This window comes from Oncorhynchus kisutch, linkage group LG18, assembly GCF_002021735.2.
Source record: "Oncorhynchus kisutch isolate 150728-3 linkage group LG18, Okis_V2, whole genome shotgun sequence".
Classification (NCBI taxonomy): domain Eukaryota; kingdom Metazoa; phylum Chordata; class Actinopteri; order Salmoniformes; family Salmonidae; genus Oncorhynchus; species Oncorhynchus kisutch.
The window spans coordinates 64,571,924-64,590,734 of record NC_034191.2 but is presented as its reverse complement, the minus strand read 5'-3'; the positions used below and the strand labels follow the sequence as shown (position 1 = coordinate 64,590,734).

General features: G+C 42.3%; 2 protein-coding genes across 3 annotated transcripts in view; one reads left to right on the top strand and one right to left on the bottom strand.

Annotated features, from left to right (window-relative positions):
• neto1l (neuropilin (NRP) and tolloid (TLL)-like 1, like) overlaps positions 1 to 18,811 on the bottom strand; it is a 172,512-nt gene that overhangs the window by 50,226 nt on the left and 103,475 nt on the right. The window lies entirely within an intron of this gene.
• Positions 7,562 to 9,979, top strand: LOC116354802 (zinc finger protein RFP-like). The gene is made up of 2 exons (XM_031796473.1): positions 7,562 to 7,690; positions 7,957 to 9,979. Exon 2 carries the CDS (start codon positions 8,292 to 8,294, stop codon positions 9,615 to 9,617), a length of 1,326 nt encoding a protein of 441 aa, XP_031652333.1. The 5' UTR covers positions 7,562 to 7,690; positions 7,957 to 8,291; the 3' UTR covers positions 9,618 to 9,979.

Sequence of the window (18,811 nt, the reverse complement as noted above, 5' to 3'; positions counted from 1 at the left end):
ATAGATATACAGTAACATAAAATATATATACTGTATACATATATGTATATATATATATACAGTGGGGCAAAAAAGTATTTAGTCAGCCACCAATTGTGCAAGTTCTCCCACTTAAAAAGATGAGAGAGGCCTGTAATTTTCATTATAGGTACACTTCAACTATGACAGACAAAATGAGAAAAAAAATCCAGAAAATCACATTGTAGGATTTTTTATGAATTTATTAGCAAATTATGGTGGAAAATAAGTATTTGGTCAATAACGAAAGTATATCTCAATACTTTGTTATATACCCTTTGTTGGCAATGACAGAGGTCAAACATTTTCTGTAAGTCTTCACAAGGTTTTCATACACTGTTGCTGGTGTTTTGGCCCATTCCTCCATGCAGATCTCCTCTAGAGCAGTGATGTTTTGGGGCTGTTGCTGGGCAACACGGACTTTCAACTCCCTCCAAAGATTTTCTATGGGGTTGAGATCTGGAGACTGGCTAGGCCACTCCAGGACCTTGAAATGCTTCTTACGAAGCCACTCCTTCGTTGCCCGGGCGGTGTGTTTGGGATCATTGTCATGCTGAAAGACCCAGCCACGTTTCATCTTCAATGCCCTTGCTGATGGAAGGAGGTTTTCACTCAAAATCGCATGATACATGGCCCCATTCATTCTTTCCTTTACACGGATCAGTCGTTCAAAAACATCCGGTGATATTGCAGAGAGCCACATCATTTTACAGAAATACTCATTATAAATGTTGATGAAAATACAATTGTTAGACATGGAAATATAGATATACCTTTCTTTAATGCAACCGCTGTGTCAGATTTCAAAAAAACTTCATGGAAAAAGCAAACCATGCAATAATCTGAGACCGCTCTCAGAAAAAAAAAATGATCCGCCATGTTGGAGTCAACAGAAATCAGAAATAACATTATAAATATTCCCTTACCTCTGATGATCTTCATCAGAATGTACTCCCAGGAATCTTGATTTGATTTGTTTGATAATGTCCATTATTTATGTACAAGTAGGTCCTTTTGTTAGGGCGTCAGGTCCAGCGGAACGTCGGATGAAAACTTCAAAAAGTTATTTTACAGGTCGAAGAAACTTGTCAAACTAAGTATAGAATCAATCTTTAGGATGTTGTTATCATAAATCTTCAATAACGTTCCAACTGGAGAATTCCATTGTCTGTAGAAAAGCCATGGAATGCAGGTCGCTATCATGTGAAATGCGCATGACCAGGACCTGGCTCTCTGCCAGACCACTGACTCAAACAGCTCCTATCCGGCCCCACATCACAGTAGAAGCCTCATTCAAGTTTCTAAAGACGGTTGACATCTAGTGGAAGCCTTAGGGAGTGCAACATAACCAAAATCCCACTGCGTATTCAATAGGGACTGGGTTGAAAATCGACCAACCTCAGATTTCCCACTTCCTGTTTGGATTTCTTCTCAGGTTTTTGCCTGCCATATGAGTTATGTTATACTCACAGACATCATTCAGACAGTTTTAGAAACTTCAGAGTGTTTTCTATCCAATACTAATAATAATATGCATATATTAGCAACTGGGACTGAGGAGCAGGCCGTTTACTCTGGGCACCTCTGGGCACCTTTCATCCAAGCTACTCAATACTGCCCCTGCAGCCAGAAGAAGTTACATTTTAAAAATGTCTTCTAAATTTTTTGTTATTTACTTTTTTACAGCTTCGATGTTCTGGAGCCTGGTGTTGTTGTCATCAAGGAGCGTTCGGACTCAGTCGGGACCAGGTTTCAGCTGTTGCACAACAGTGACATCCTTCCTTCCATAGATGGTCTGCATGTACAAACACCACCTGGACTGGTGACAGCTAGATAAACTTTTGTGACGAAGAGGCTATGGACATCACATGCCCTGCAGCAAATTCAAGGGCAGAACAGAAACAGGCACTCCGAATATAGATTCCCTTGTTCATGTGTGGTTTGGACAGACCAGTTCATCACTGGGGGCGAGTTCCCAGTCATCAGCACTATCTCCAGTGCCTCCACGGACATTCACATGACTCTCTCCTAACACACACACCATCCATTGCTGCTACTGATTATTTTTTTTATCCTGCTGCTCAGCCACTTTACCCCTGATTGTTTACGTATAACTACCTCATCAATCACCAGTATAACTGATATTTTTATTGATATTGTTATTGTACATACGGCATATTATTTTGTTCTTTCTCTACTTTCATTGCCACTTGTTCTTTTTTTCTTTATATTGACAATATCTATTTTTGATATTGCTCTTATGCAAGTAAACATTTTGCTGAGACCCATCCACTTAGCAAGATGTAGCTGTGGTTATAGTATTTCTTCCACATGACCCATTCATTTAGACAAGTGTGTCTGGGTAAGCGTCATCTAATATTTATAAAATATTTTTTATCTGGACACTGTTTACCTGGAATTTTTCCTTATTTTCGACTACTACTTTTACCACCTTTAGTATTAATATTTACCACACTACATGACATTTAGCACGACCTCACATGTGAATCCTTAAAGAGATGGGTGGAGGCTAAGGCTGAAGAGGGTGTGAGCAATGCTGAAAGGGTGTAGACAAAAGAGCTCTCCAGTAGGTGTACCAAAACATTCAAGGGCCATTTTCTAAAAAAGTGGAGTTACAAGTTTATCAACTTTCAAAGCAGAATTACTTTCCCATTGTTCCTCAAATGCAGTGTATGAAATACCATTTTGTAGCTCCAAGTCTCAACTTTTTTGTTTAGATTTTTTTGTAGAATTTTACCCCCTTTTTCTCCCCAATTTTGTGGTATCCAATTGTTAGTAGCTACTATCTTGTCTCATCGCTACAACTACCGTACGGGCTCAGGAGAGACGAAGGTCGAAAGTCATGCGTCCCCCGAAACACAACCCAACCAAGCCGCACTGCTTCTTAACACAGCGCGTATCCAACCCGGAAGCCAGCTGCACCAATGTGTCGGAGGAAACACCGTGCACCTGGCGACCTTGGTTAGCGTGCACTGTGCCCGGCCCGCCACAGGAGTAGCTGGTGCGCGATGAAACAAGGATATCCCTACCGGCCAAACCTTCCCTAACCCGGACGACGCTGCAGTACAGCCCCCTTAACCACTGCGCCACCCGGGAGGCCGAGTCTCTACTTTTATCCAATGTAAAAACAAAAATTTCCGAATCAAGGCGGTCAATCACATATGGGGTTATCCAGCAGTCTCCTGTCTGAAGAGCTGAAGAGGATGCAGCCGCATGCTGTGGATGTGGTTCTGGATCCTGTTACAGCACATCCAAAGCTCATTTTGTCTGGTGATGGGAAAAGAGTGCAATATGTACAAAATGCGCAGAACCACCCTTACAACCTGAAGAAGTGTCAAGGTGGTATTTCTGTCAGGGCAAAGGAGGGATTCTCAGGCAGATTCTACTGCAAGGTGTATTTGGACAGTTAGAATGGGTGGAATGTAGGCATGGCAAAAGAGTCCATCGATAGGGCCCATGGTGGACTGAACTCTGACGAAGGATTCTGGACTGTATGGTTGTCTTTTAAGACAGATTTCACACTCCATACCTCGCTCTCACTGAAGAGCAAGCCAGAGAATTTGAGGGGTTTTGTGGATTACGATGAGGGTCTCCTTCTATGATGTGATAACAATGGTGCCGAATGGGAGGGCTGCAGTTTTACGGGCTCCTCACCAATTGTGCTATTTTGTGTGTTGTTTCACATTGTTTAACTTATTTTGTACATAATGTTGCTGCTAATTGCTTCTGGATACCAGAACATTGATTACTCACCTCAAACTGGACAAAGATTTTTCTTTAATGAGTCTGACAAGAAGGATATACTGTTTCTCCGAGACCAGGCTCAAATCCCTGTCATTCACGTGACGAAAAGACAGAGGTACAGGGGGGCGGAGATCAGGGTGCGGATTCGTCGGCGAGTGGGTAACCCGCCACTACCATCCGCTCTGTTGGCCAACGTGCAATCACTGGAGAATAAACTAGATTAGCTCCATCCAAGACTATCCCACCAATGGGACATTAAAAACTGTAATATCGTATGTTTCATCAAGTCGTGGTTGAACAACGACATGGATAATATACAGTTGGCTGTGTTTTCAGTTCATCGGCAGGACAGAACTGCTACGTCCGGTAAGACGAGGGGTGGTGGTGTGTGTCTGTCAATAACAGCTGGTGCACAATGTCAAATATTAAGGAAATCTCGATGTATTGCTCGCCTGAGTTAGAGCACCTCATGATAAGATGTAGACCATGCTATAGCCTAGAGAGTTTTCATCTATATTTTTCATAGCCGTCTATTTACCACCACAAACCAATGCTGGCACTAAGACCACACTCAATGAGCTGTATAAGGCCATAAGCAAACAAGAAAATGCTCATCCAGAAGCGGTGCTCCTAGTGGGCCGGGGACTTTAATGCAGTGAATCCTACTACACCGGCTCTGACACTTGTCGGATGTGGCAGGAATTGTAAACGATTACGGACTACAAAGAGAAACCCAGCCGTGAGCTGGCCAGTAACGCAAGCCTACCAGAAGAGCTAAACGCCTTTTATGCTTGCTTTGAGCAACACTGAAGCATGCATGAGAGCACCAGCTTTTCCAGACGACTGTGATTTCACGCTCTCCATAGCCGATGTGAGCAAGACCTTTAAACAGGTTCATTAGGCAGCGGGCCAGATGGATTCTGTAATACCTACATGTTTCAAGCAGACCTCCATAGTCCCTGTGCCCAAGAAAACAAATGTAACCTGCCTAAATGACTACCGCCCCGTAGCACTCAAGTCAGTATCCATGAAGTGCTTTGAAAGGCTTGTCATGGCTCACATCAACACCATCATCACGGAAACCCTAGACCCACTCCAGTTTGCATACCGCTCCAACAGATCCACAGATGACTCAATCTCAATAGCACTGCACACTGCCCTTTCCCACCTGGACAAAAGGAACACCTATGTGAGAATTCTGTTCATTGACTACAGCTCAGCATTCAACACCTCCCTCTGCAACTGGATCCTGGACTTCCTGATGGGCCGGCCCCAGGCGGTAAGGGTAGGCAACAACACATCTGCCACACTGATCCTCAACACGGGGGCTCCTCAAGGGTGTGTGCTTAGTCCCCTCCTGTACTCCCTGTTCACCCACAACTGCGTAGCTAAACATGACTCCAACACCACCATTAAGTTGGCTGATGACACAAAGGTGGTTGGCGATGAGACAGCCTATAGGGAGGAGGTCAGAGTCCTGGCAGTGTGCTGCCAGGATAACAACCTCTCCCTCAACGTGAGCAAGACAAAGGAGATGGTCGTGGACTACAGGAAAAGGAGGGCCAAACACGCCCCCATTCACATCGACGGGGCTGTAGTGGAGTGGGTCGAGAGTTTCAAGTGCCTTGGTGTCCACATCACCAACAAACTATCATAGTCCAAACACACCAAGAAAGTCGTGAAGAGGTCACAACAAAACATTTTCCCCCTCAGGAGACTAAAAAGACTTGGCATGGGTCCGCAGATCCTCAAAAAGTTCTACAGCTGCACCATCGAAAGCATCCTGATCGGCTGCATCACCGCCTGGTATGGCAACTATCAGCATCTGACCGTAAGGCGCTACAGAGGGTAATGCGTACAGCCCAGTACATCACTGGGGCCAAGCTTCCTGCCATCCAGGACCTATATACTAGGCGGTGTCAGAAGAAGGTCCAAAAAATTGTCATAGACTGCTTTCTCTGTGACCGCATGGCAAGCAGAACCGGAGTGCCAAGTCTAGGTCCAAAAGGCTCCTTAACAGCTTCTACCTGCATGCCATAAGACTGCTGAACAATTAATCAAATGGCCCCCAGGCCTATTTACATTTACATCCCCCCTTCCCTCCCCTTTCTTTTTACACTGCCGCTACTCGATGTTTATTATTTATGCATTGTCACTTTACCCCTACCTACAAGTACAAATTACCTCAACTTACCTGTAACATTGATCCCCTGTTTATAGCCTCGTTATTGTTATTTTTTAACTTATTTTTAACTTTAGTTTATTTCTTTGATATTTTCTTAACTCTATTTCTTGAACTGCATTGTTGGTTAAGGGCTTGTAAGTAAGCATTTCACGGTAAGGTCTACATTGCATTTGTTGCATTTGGCGCATGTGATAAATACAATTTGATTTGATTTGATACCCAGTCTACTATTTTACTGGCTGCAACTTCAACGATCAACTCTATCCATAATTGAACCCCTTTGATGATTATGATGGCATGAACCCAGTCCCATTGGTCATCACCCCTGTTAACCAGACACCCTGAGGGAGACATCCTGACAGCGCTAAGCCATGTAAGATCAAACAATTAATTAACAAAATACTAATTAACAGTAACTTACAATAGGGCTTACCCAGGAAAAAAACATCCAAAATAACTCATCCATTGTAAACAAGTGTAACGGTAACGTATATTAATATAAACTATACACTATATTATAAACTGGGTGGTTTGAGCCCTGAATGCTGATTGGCTGACAGCCATGCTATATCAGACCATATACCATGGGTATGACAAAAACGTGTATTTTTACTGCTCTAATTACGTTGGTAAACAGTTTATAAGAGCAATAAGGCACCTCGGGGGTTTGTGATATATGGCCAATATACCACGGCTAAGGGCTGTGTCCAGGTACTCCGCGTTGTGTCGTGCAAGGAACTGCCATTAGCCGTGGTATATTAGCCATATACCACACCTCCTCAGGCCTTATTACTTAAATGTACACTATAAACAATCAATGCCTTCTCATGTAAATCGTCAAAATATACATAACTTTATTACCTTTATCAGTCTGCTTATATTTCATTCACGTTTTTATTTAATCTGATTTTGTCATTACTTTTCTCTTTTCATTTAACTGAATTAACTGTTCAGTCTATTGATACACAACAACCTTTCGGAAGGGATGTGAGAGAGAGAGAGAGAGAGAGAAAGTGAGAGAGTGTGTGTGAGTGTGGGTGCGTGCATGGCATAAAGATGTCAGGGGACAGATTTGAACAAAGAAAACTGATATCTGTTGGCTCGTCTGTCACTGTCATTGCCTGCCTGTCAACTGATGACTTGCCCTGAAAGACAGATCAGCTGGGGAAAATATGACATTGATTTAAACCAAATAAGATATATCCCTTGTCTTCTCCTTCTACCTCTCTCTAATAATAATAATAATTAATAATGGGGGGGGGGGGCAGGGGACACACACCCACTGCCAGGACATCCAACAAATGAAAGAGAGAATCTTTCTGCCATTATTTTGATGGGATGTTGCATAGCAACAGCGTAAAATAACTATGACAAAGGTGTTCGAAAAATATAGAGCTGTTAAAGATCAAAGAGCAAGTGCTGGCTTAGGGCCGGTCTGCGAAACTCCAATCCTTGAGGGTAGCAGGGTCTAGTTGTTGCATTTCCTGCCCCTTTAAGAGCAGAAAACACAGAGAGCATGGAGGGAAAGAGAGAGAAAGGGAAATGGAAGGAAAGTAGGGAAAGACTTAAGAAGGAGCTGTGTGACGTCACTTTGCTGAAGTGAAAGTAAATGAGAGAAGCAGAGGACTGCACAAACGTTCTCTTGCTCTTCACAAAACATTCTACACAGCTGCACAGAGACACCATTTTGTCGTAAAAGAAGAAAAGTACATATATAATCAGGTAAGGAGAGAGAGAGAGAGAGAATTTGTACAAGAAGACATTAATTGTAAGAAACCATACAATCTAAGTAAATGTATTGTAGCGACTACTTTGAATAGCAAGGGATAAATCCTGTTTTGTGTTTATTTCAATCATGAAGTCAAGTGAATGGCAGCATTAGTGAAAGATTGTGGCGTGGACAGGTATCAAGTAAGGACTGTTCTTAGTAAACACAGCTATAAAAGATGAAGTTCAGGAAGTCCTTTAATATTTATTTTGTGTTCCAGATATGGCGTCCTCAAACATTTTGCTGCCAGAGGAGCAGTTCCAGTGCTCTATCTGTCTGGAGGTTCTCACTGATCCGATCACCACTCCATGTGGACACAACTTCTGCCAGGCCTGTATCAGCGGGTACTGGAAAAGCACTGAACAGTGCCGGTGTCCAATGTGTAAGGAGACATTTGACAAAAAGCCTAAGCTCAAAATCAACACAACACTCCGAGAGGTTGTGAATCATTTTAAGGGGATACAAGTCAGAGACAGAGATGAGTCCCCTGCTGCGCCTGGATAAGTGGCCTGTGATGTCTGCACTGTGACGAAGCTCAAGGCCCTGAAGTCCTGCATGGAGTGTCTGACCTCTTTCTGTGAGACTCATCTGCAGCCTCATCAGATAGCCCCAGCCCTGAAGAGGCACAAGCTGATCAACCCTGTGAAGAACCTGGAAGACAGGATGTGCAAGAAGCACAAGAAACCCCTGGAGCTGTTCTGTAGGACTGAACAAATGTGTGTGTGTCAGGTCTGCACTGTGACAGACCACAAGGGTCATCACACCGTCCCTCTGAAGAAGGAGTTCGGAGAGAAGAAAGCTGAGTTGGGAAGGACAAAGAATCAAATGCAGCAGATGATCCAGAAGTGCCTACAGAAGGTTAAAGAGATCAAACACTCAGCGGAGCTCAGCAACAGAGATGCAGAGAGAGAGAGAGAAGAAAGCGAACAGGTCTTCACCACTCTAGTCCGCTCCATGCAGAGAAGCCAGGCTGAGGTGTCTAAGATGATTGGAGAGAAGCAGAAAGCAACCATGCGGCAGGCTGAGAGCCTCATTAAAGAGCTGGAGCAGGAAATCACTGAGCTACAGAGGAGATGCTCAGAGCTGGATCAGCTCTCACACACTAAGGATCATCTCCACCTCCTCCAAAGCTCGCCATCCCTGTGCCCCCCTACATCTACCAAGGACTGGCCTGATGTCAGTATAACCCAGAACGAGAGTAAGTGGAATGTGCAGAAAGACATATCCCAGCTGGATAAAAAGGTGAGGAGAGCACTTTCTGAACTTGAGGAGAAATTGAATAATGTATTGGAGAAGTCAAAGGGTGATGACCTGAAGAGGATGCAGCAGTATGCAGTGGATGTCACTATGGACCCTGATACAGCACATCCCCTTATCATTGTATCTGGCAATGGGAAACTAGTGAGAACAGGTCACTTGGAACAGAACCACTTCTACAACCTAAAGAGGTTTAGAAGTCGTGTAGCTGTTTTGGCAAAGGAGGGCTTCTCCTCGGGGAGATTCTACTATGAGGTGCAGGTGAAGGGGAAGACTGGGTGGAATGTAGGAGTGGCCAAAGAGTCGATTAATAGAAAGATAGGTGGATTATACCCAGAGCAAGGATTCTGGACCGTGTGGTTGTCTTTTCAGGTTGACTATGAGGCCTGCACAGACCCCCATACCCCCCTCTCACTGAAGAGCAAGCCGGAGAAGTTGGGGGTGTTTGTGGATTATGAGGAGGGTCAAGTCTCCTTCTATGACGTGGACACCAGGTCTCATATCTTCTCTTTCACCGGCTGCACCTTCACAGAGAAGCTCTATCCATACTTGAACCCCTTTGATGATTATGATGGCTCAAATTCAGCACCAATGATCATCACCCCTGTTAACCAGACACCCTGAGGGTGACATTGTGACAGTGCTAAAATGGGGGCATTTGTAATACTGATTCAAATGGTAATTTAAAGTAACCCATAACCTTTTAGGACACATACATAATATTTGTATTACTTTGATCAGACCTACTAACCTGCTTGTATTTAATACATTTTTGTCAGCTGACATTGTTTGACGGTGAAATGTATTAAAACCCGTCTGCAAAACATATTTTAAGTAAAGCTTTCATTGGATTGGATTTGGTTTCCTGATCTAATGGAAACACAGTGACCATTGCGAAACTGACTTATAGTGAACTCGGTAGGTGAGAACTAACCCCAATAGCAGAAATGTGTATTTGAGTATCTGGTATTAAAAGGTCCAATGCAGTTTTTATCTCAATATCAAATCATTTCTGGGTAACAATTTAAGTACCTTACTATGATTATCAGTGGTGGGAGCAAATCACTGTTGTTCGAGTCACAAGCAAGTCTCAAGTCACAAGGTCAAGTTCTCAAGTCGAGTCCCAAGTAGAACAGGTCGAGTCTCGAGTCAAGTCCAAGTCAAGAAGAGTCACAAGTAGAACAGGTCGAGTCTCGAGTCAAGTCCAAGTCGTGCATTCTAAGAACAAGTCAAGTAGAGTCACAAGCTTTTTGAAGTCAAGTCTCAAGTCAAGAAAAAATATATATACAGTATACTGTATATCTTTGTCTATTTATTGAGGCTACCAGACAGCCCTTTTCATGATCTTATCCTAAACATATTTTGAATATATTTTAACAACAAATTCCCAATGCAAGTAAATTAAGTAAATGATACATTTCAAGCAATTTCATACCAGCAGGCCTATGCTAGTAGTTGCTTGGTGCCACACTGCTGGTGAGCTTACAAAGTAAACATTTAATATTCTTGATCACCAACATTTTTGGAGTTGCATATCTTTATGGCAATCGTCTCTCCCTACAATTGGACATCAGCAATGTATTCACAGCAATGTATTCACAAGCTCAGTGGTTCTCAAAATGTTTGTAAAACAGAGTTTTACACCTGCATTTTGTGGAAAATGCAAAAATGCAGTTTTACAAAATGTTTGAGAACCGCTGTGCAGTTTTTTTCTGTACAGCTATTGGATTGGGTGCAGCGCAAATGTCGAATAGTAGAGAGAGATGGTGGAGATGTTGTCAGCCAATATCAACTAGGGATATCAGGAGGTTGCAGGAGACGGATGGAAAGCATGGTCTGTCTTAGCTTTCAAAAACTCTAGACAGCATTCTGTCTTCACCATACAGTTCTCAGACATTAGCTTTGCCCACTACTGCCCCATGTGAACTACAATCCTGACCGTGTGTTTTAATAGTCATCACTTGCGATATGGCTTTCAAAACATATGGCCCTTATCTTCGAACAACAGGAAAAAAAACTTCAAATAAAATGACTTGTCCTGAAAGATCCATACAGCTATGGGTACAGATCCATTCAGCTATGGGCACAGATCCATACAGCTATGGGTACAGATCCATTCAGCTATGGGCACAGATCCATACAGCTATGGGCACAGATCCATACAGCTATGGGTACAGATCCATTCAGCTATGGGCACAGATCCATACAGCTATGGGCACAGATCCATACCGCTATGGACACAGATCCATACAGCTATGGGCACAGATCCATACAGCTATGGGTACAGATCCATTCAGCTATGGGCACAGATCCATACAGCTATGGGCACAGATCCATACCGCTATGGACACAGATCCATACAGCTATGGGCACAGATCCATACAGCTATGGACACAGATCCATACAGCTATGGGTACAGATCCATACACCTATGGGTACAGATCCATACAGCTATGGGCACAGATCCATACCGCTATGGACACAGATCCATACAGCTATGGGCACAGATCCATACAGCTATGGGCACAGATCCATACAGCTATGGGTACAGATCCATTCAGCTATGGGCACAGATCCATACAGCTATGGGCACAGATCCATACAGCTATGGGCACAGATCCATACCGCTATGGACACAGATCCATACAGCTATGGACACAGATCCATACAGCTATGGGCACAGATCCATACAGCTATGGGTACAGATCCATACACCTATGGGTACAGATCCATACAGCTATGGGCACAGATCCATACCGCTATGGACACAGATCCATACAGCTATGGGCACAGATCCATACAGCTATGGGTGCTTCCATCCGATGAAACTACACTTCCGCTACACAGGAATGCGGAGCAAGCTAGATAGCTAATTAGCACAGCTATCAGATATATAGCCAGTAGCCACCAACACTAGAACTATCTGAAATATGAAAATGATCAATGAAATCGCCAGGCCGCCTAATGTTATTGTTCTGGCAAAGATGCGTTCATAGTAGATTGCTAAACTGTATACAGTACATGGATAACTTTTGTATAGATAATATAAACGCAGGCTTAATCTGTTTTTACCAGGCAAAACTGGAGAAAATTAAACAAGTGCTATCTGGATATGTGCCCGCTTTTCCACGCTAATGCTGATGACTGGTCAACAATCAAGACCCACAACTTTTTGGTTCTAAAGCACAGATTAGATGTTTTTTAGACAATCATTTGGTGCAATACCGTAGGCCTATGTTAGAAACCAGATCAAATAGGAAAAGGTATAAATATAAAATACAAATAGTATTTGTAGACAATAAAAGTATGAAAAATATGTATTTTTCCCATTCAGTTTCATACTCTCGACCCCCAGAACCTTCTCCACTTTGAGAACCACTGCGCTAGCTTACATGACCTGTCTTGATTGACAGTTTGCTGGTCCAATCAGAGGGCAGAGAGTGCGCATCACTAGGCAAATCTGTTGCACTTTTATTTTTTTTGCAAGTGCGAGGTTGCTTGTGTCTACGGTCTCTGGCTGTGTAGAGAGTAATCCAGGGAGACACTGTGCCAGAAAATGACAAAACGTTACAAAACCTGGCCAGATCATCAAGTCATCAGTCTCAAGTCAAAGTTGAGTCCGGAGTCTTGAGGCTCCAAGTCAAGTCTCAAGAAATGTAATTTTCTTTCAAGTCGAGTCTCAAGTCATCAAATGTGTGACTCAAGTCAGACTTGAGTCCAAGTCATATGACTTGAATCCAAACCTTTGGTGATAAAAAAAAAAAAGCTTCTTAGCAAAGAGTAATTTCTTAAGCAAGAATTTAGCTAGGACTGTCTTGGAGTGGTCTGAGTGGGGAGGGGAAAACTGAAAACAAGCTGTTTTTGGAACTCTCTATCTTATAGGTCGGTTTCAATAAAACGTCACAATACGTTCGATTTGCTACGCTAAAACGATTGACAACTATGTGCCGTTTTCAAGGGAATGTGAAATACAGTTGCAAGAAAAAGTATGTGAACCCTTTGGAATTACCTGGATTTCTGCATAAACTGGTCACAACAATAGACAAACACAATGGCTTAAACTAATAACACACAAATTATTCTATTTTTCTTGTCTATAATGAATACATAATTTAAATATTCACAGTGTAGGTTTGAAAAGGTATGTAAACCCCTAGGCTAATGACTTCTCCAAAAGATAATTGGAGTCAGGAGTCCGCTAACCTGGAATCCAATCAATGAGACGAGATTGGAGATGGTGGTTAGAGCTGCCCTGCAGTATAAAAAACACTCACAAAATGTGAGTTTGCTATTCACATGAAGCATTGCCTGATGTGAACCATGCCACATACAAAAGAGATCTCAGAAGACCTAAGATTAAGAATGGTTTACTTGCATAAAGCTGGAAATGGTTACAAAAGTATCTCTAAAAGCCTTGATGTTCATCAGTCCACGGTAAGACAAATTGTCTATACTATAAATGGAGAAAGTTCAGCACTGTTGCTACTCTCCCTAGGAGTGGCCATCCTGCAAAGATGACTGCAAGAACACAGTGCAGAATGATCAATGAGGTTAAGAAGAATCCGAGCGTGTCAGCTGGAACATGCTAACATCTCTTTTTATTTTATTTATTTATTTCACCTTTATTTAACCAGGTAGGCTAGTTGAGAACAAGTTCTCATTTGCAACTGCGACCTGGCCAAGATAAAGCATAGCAGTGTGAGCATACAACAAAGAGTTACACATGGAGTAAACAATTAACAAGTCAATAACACAGTAGAAAACGAAGGGGGGGTCTATATACAATGTGTGCAAAAGGCATGAGGAGGTAGGCAAATAATTACAATTTTGCAGATTAACACTGGAGTGATAAAAGATCAGATGGTCATGTACAGGTAGAGATATTGGTGTGCAGAAGAGCAGAAAAGTAAATAAATAAAAACAGTACGGGGATGAGGTAGGTGAAAAGGGTGGGCTATTTACCAATAGACTATGTACAGCTGCAGCGATCGGTTAGCTGCTCAGATAGCTGATGTTTGAAGTTGGTGAGGGAGATAAAAGTCTCCAACTTCAGCGATTTTTGCAATTCGTTCCAGTCACAGGCAGCAGAGTACTGGAACGAAAGGCGGCCAAATGAGGTGTTGGCTTTAGGGATGATCAGTGAGATACACCTGCTGGAGCGCGTGCTACGGATGGGTGTTGCCATCGTGACCAGTGAGCTGAGATAAGGCGGAGCTTTACCTAGCATAGACTTGTAGATGACCTGGAGCCAGTGGGTCTGGCGACGAATATGTAGCGAGGGCCAGCCGACTAGAGCATACAAGTCGCAGTGGTGGGTAGTATAAGGTGCTTTAGTGACAAAACGGATGGCACTGTGATAGACTGCATCCAGTTTGCTGAGTAGAGTGTTGGAAGCCATTTTGTAGATGACATCGCCGAAGTCGAGGATCGGTAGGATAGTCAGTTTTACTAGGGTAAGCTTGGCGGCTTGAGTGAAGGAGGCTTTGTTGCGGAATAGAAAGCCGACTCTTGATTTGATTTTCGATTGGAGATGTTTGATATGAGTCTGGAAGGAGAGTTTGCAGTCTAGCCAGACACCTAGGTACTTATAGACGTCCACATATTCTAGGTCGGAACCATCCAGGGTGGTGATGCTAGTCGGGCATGCAGGTGCAGGCAGCGACCGGTTGAAAAGCATGCATTTGGTTTTACTAGCGTTTAAGAGCAGTTGGAGGCCACGGAAGGAGTGTTGTATGGCATTGAAGCTTGTTTGGAGGTTAGATAGCACAGTGTCCAAAGACGGGCCGAAAGTATATAGAATGGTGTCGTCTGCGTAGAGGTGGATCAGGGAATCGCCCGCAGCAAGAGCAACATCATTGATGTTGCTCTGACGAGTCTTTGATATGTAAAACACTAAAGAAGAATAGTGTTCATAGGAAGACATCAAGGAAGGAGCCACTTCTGTCCAAAAAAACCTTGCTGCACGTCTGAAGATTGCAAAAGAGCACTTGGATGTCCACAGTGCTACTGGAAAAATATTCTGTGGACAGATGAAACTAAGGTTGAGTTGTTTGGAAGGAACACACAACACTATGTGTGGAGAAAAAAAGTCTCCAAAACTCCACCCCACCAAAACAAGCAGAGATTTCAGGTGGTCTTTTCAAACAGCTCTTACACTAAAAGGGCATTATCAGAATTTCCAGAATTTCACAGTATTATTCCAACCTCATAGTGTGGATATATCTCACAGGGGTTTATATCAGATGGTGCCGGAGGGGATGGCTGTTGTTTTATGGGTTCTTAACCAACCGTGCTATTTTTTTTTTTCAAAATGTTTGTAACTTATTTTGTAGATAATGTTGCTGCTACCATTTCTTATGACCGAAAAGAGCTTCTGGACATCAGAACAGCAATTACTCACCTTGAATTGGACCAATAATTTATCTTTAACGAGTCGAACGAGAGGGATTTACTCCAGACACCCGAACAGGCCCTCATCTCAGTCATTCGCAGGAGAAAGAGACAGAAGTTTCGTGGAAGGAGAACAGGGTGCCTTGTAAGGATCCGGCGACGAGTGGCTAATTTGCCTTTGCCATCGATATTATTGGCCAACGTACAATAGCTGGATAATAAAGTGGACGAACTAAAAGCACGTATATCCTACCAACGGGACATTAAAAATTGTCCCTGTATAAAGCCTCGCTATTGTTATTTTACTGCTACTCATTCTTTATTTGTTACTTTTATCTCTTGTTTATTAAATTTTTTTCTTAACTGCATTGTTGGTAAGTAAAGCATTTCACTGTAAGGTTGTATTCGGTGCATGTGACAAATCATTGATTTGTTTAGATTTTTGACTGCAGTGGCCTTTTAAAATACTTTTTTTCTGTGTACTTGAATATTTTCACATACACAACCCAAAACATGTACTTATATTTGAGTATTTTATTGGTTATTTGTAAAAAAAACAAATAGTAATTTTCAATTACTATTTTGAAATGAATGGGAGTGTAATTGAGCCAGTGTATTTTAAAATGCTTTCCAAGGGTATTTCCAAATACATTAAAATATCCAACTACTTATTTTTTCAAATAAAATATATCTGAATACTTACTTCAAATGTATGTAAAGTAATTGAGATGTTTGAAATTGTATTTTAATCCAGGTCTGCCCAATAGTTACAGTATGTGGAGCACTAGAAGACAAGCAATCTTCCCAGGGACCCCTGCTATTTTAAATTTCTAAACCACCTTAGATCCTTCATCTCCCCTCACCTCTTCACCCTTCACCGTTATACCTCTCACTTTTCTCCCTCTCTCTCCTCGATATTCTCCTCCATATCTCCAATCTACCTTTCTCCCCTCATCAATCTTCCCTTCTCCAGTCTCCTCTATCTCCCTTCCGCCTCTCCCCTTCCCCTCCTAAACCTATCAGCAGAGTAACCAGCAACCTCTGGCACTACAGCAAACTACCAGGACATCCAGCAATGATGCAACAACCTTTGGAAAGGATGTCGGTTGGCTGGCTGGTGCTATTGGTGCGTGTGTATGAGAGAGTGTGCGTGGCATAAAGATGTCAGGGGACAGATTTTTATCAAAGAAAACTGGTATTTGGTGGCTAGACTGTCACTGCCTGACTGTCAGCTGATGACTGGGGAAAGTATGACATTAATATGATATATCACTTGTCTTCTCTCTCTCTCTCTCTGTGTCCAATCCTTCCTATGACTTTGGCCCCTCTCTAGTAGTCCTGGCAGAAAGGCTGGACTACTCCACTAACTGGTATAGAGGGACTCAATGTGGCCTTATCGCATAGAATACAACATTAAGAGGGGGGCAACTTTCTCTGTAACACTAATTGTATGGTAATACATAATAATATATATATATATATATATATATATATATTTCACCTTTATTTAACCAGGTAGGCCAGTTGAGAACTGCGACCTGGCCAAGATAAAGCAAAGCAGTGCGACTCAAACAACAACACAGTTACACATGGAATAAACCAACATACAGTCAATAACACAATAGAAAAGTAATTGCAAATGAGGTAAGATAAGGAAAGTAAGGCCATGGTGGCGAAATAATTACAATTTAGCAATTGAACACTGGAGTGATAGATGTGCAGAGGATGAAAGTGCAAGTAGAGATACTGGGGTGCAAAGGAGCAATTTGCTGAGTAGAGTGTTGAAGGCTATTTTGTAAATGACATCGCCGAAGTCAAGGATCGGTAGGATAGTCAGTTTTACGAGGGCATGTTTGGCAGCATTAGTGAAGGATGCTTTGTTGTGAAACAGGAATCCAATTCTAGATTTAATTTTGGATTGGACATGTTTAATGTGAGTCTGGAAGGAGAGTTTACAGTCTAACCAGACACCTAGGTATTTGTAGTTGTCCACATATTCTAAGTCAGAACCGTCCAGAGTAGTGATGCTGGACGGGCGGGCACGTGCGGGCAGCGATCTGTTGAAGACCATACATTTAGTTTTACTAGCATATAAGAGCAGTTGGAGGCCACGGAAGGAGAGTTGTATGGCATTGAACTCGTCTGGAGGTTAGTTAACTTCTCTAGGGTAGGGGGCAGCATTTGGAATTTTGGATGAAAAGCGTGCCCAAATTAAACTGACTTCTACTCAGGTCCAGAAGATAGTATGTGCATATAATTGGTAGATTTGGATAGAAATCACTCTTCCAACACTGTTAAAATAGTGTATGTGAGTAATACAGAACAGATTTAGCAGCCGAAAACCTGTCGAAAAATTCATTCAGGAAGTAAGATTTTTTTGTTGTTGTTAAAGTTTTCTATTCAATTCCATTACAGTATCCATTGACTTAGGACTCAAATTGCAGTTCCTATGCCTTCCACTAGATGTCAACAGTCTTTAGAAATTGTTTCATGCTTGTATTCTGAAAAATGAGGGAGTAAGAGAAGTCTGAATGAGTGGACCCTGCCGTGTCACAGAGGTTTTTCATGAGCGCGACCAAGAGAGAGCCTTTCTTGTTTACCTTTTATATTGACGACGTTATTGTCTGGTTGAAATATTATCGATTATTTAGGCTAAAAACAACCCGAGGATTGATTATGAACATCGTTTGAAATGTTTCTACGAACTTTACGAATACTATTTGGATTTTTTTGTCTGCCTGTTGTGATTGCGTTTGAGCCTGTGGATTACTGAAGAAAATGCGCAAACAAAACTGAGGTTTTTGGATATAAAGAGACGTTATCGAACAAAAGTATAATTTATTGAATAAATGAATGTCTTCTGAGTGCAACCATATGAAAAACTTCAAAGGTAAGTGATTCATTTGATTTCTATTTCTGACTTGTGTAACTCTTCTACTTGGCTGGTTACTGTTTGTAATGATTTTTCTGCTGGGCTATGTTCTCAAATAATCGTAAGGTATGCTTTCGCCGTAAAGCATTTTTGAAATCTGACACCGTGGCTGGATTCACAAGAAGTTCATCTTTAAACCTATGTAAAATAGTTGTATCTTTTAAAATTATTGTAATGAGTATTTCTGTATTTGAATTTGGCGCACTGCAATCTCACTGGATGTTGGCCAGGTGGGACACTAGCGTCCCACATACCCTAGAGAGGTTAACACAGTGTCAGAATGGTGTCGCCTGCGTAGAGGTGTGGATCAGAGAATCACCAGCAGCAAGCGCGACATCATTGATGTAAACAGAGAAAAGAGACGGCCCGAGAATTGAAACCTGTGGCACCCCCATAGAGACTGCCAGAGGTCCGGACAACAGGCCCTCCGATTTGACACACTGAACTCTGTCTGAGAAGTAGTTGGTGAACCAGGCGAGGCAGTCATTTGAGAAAC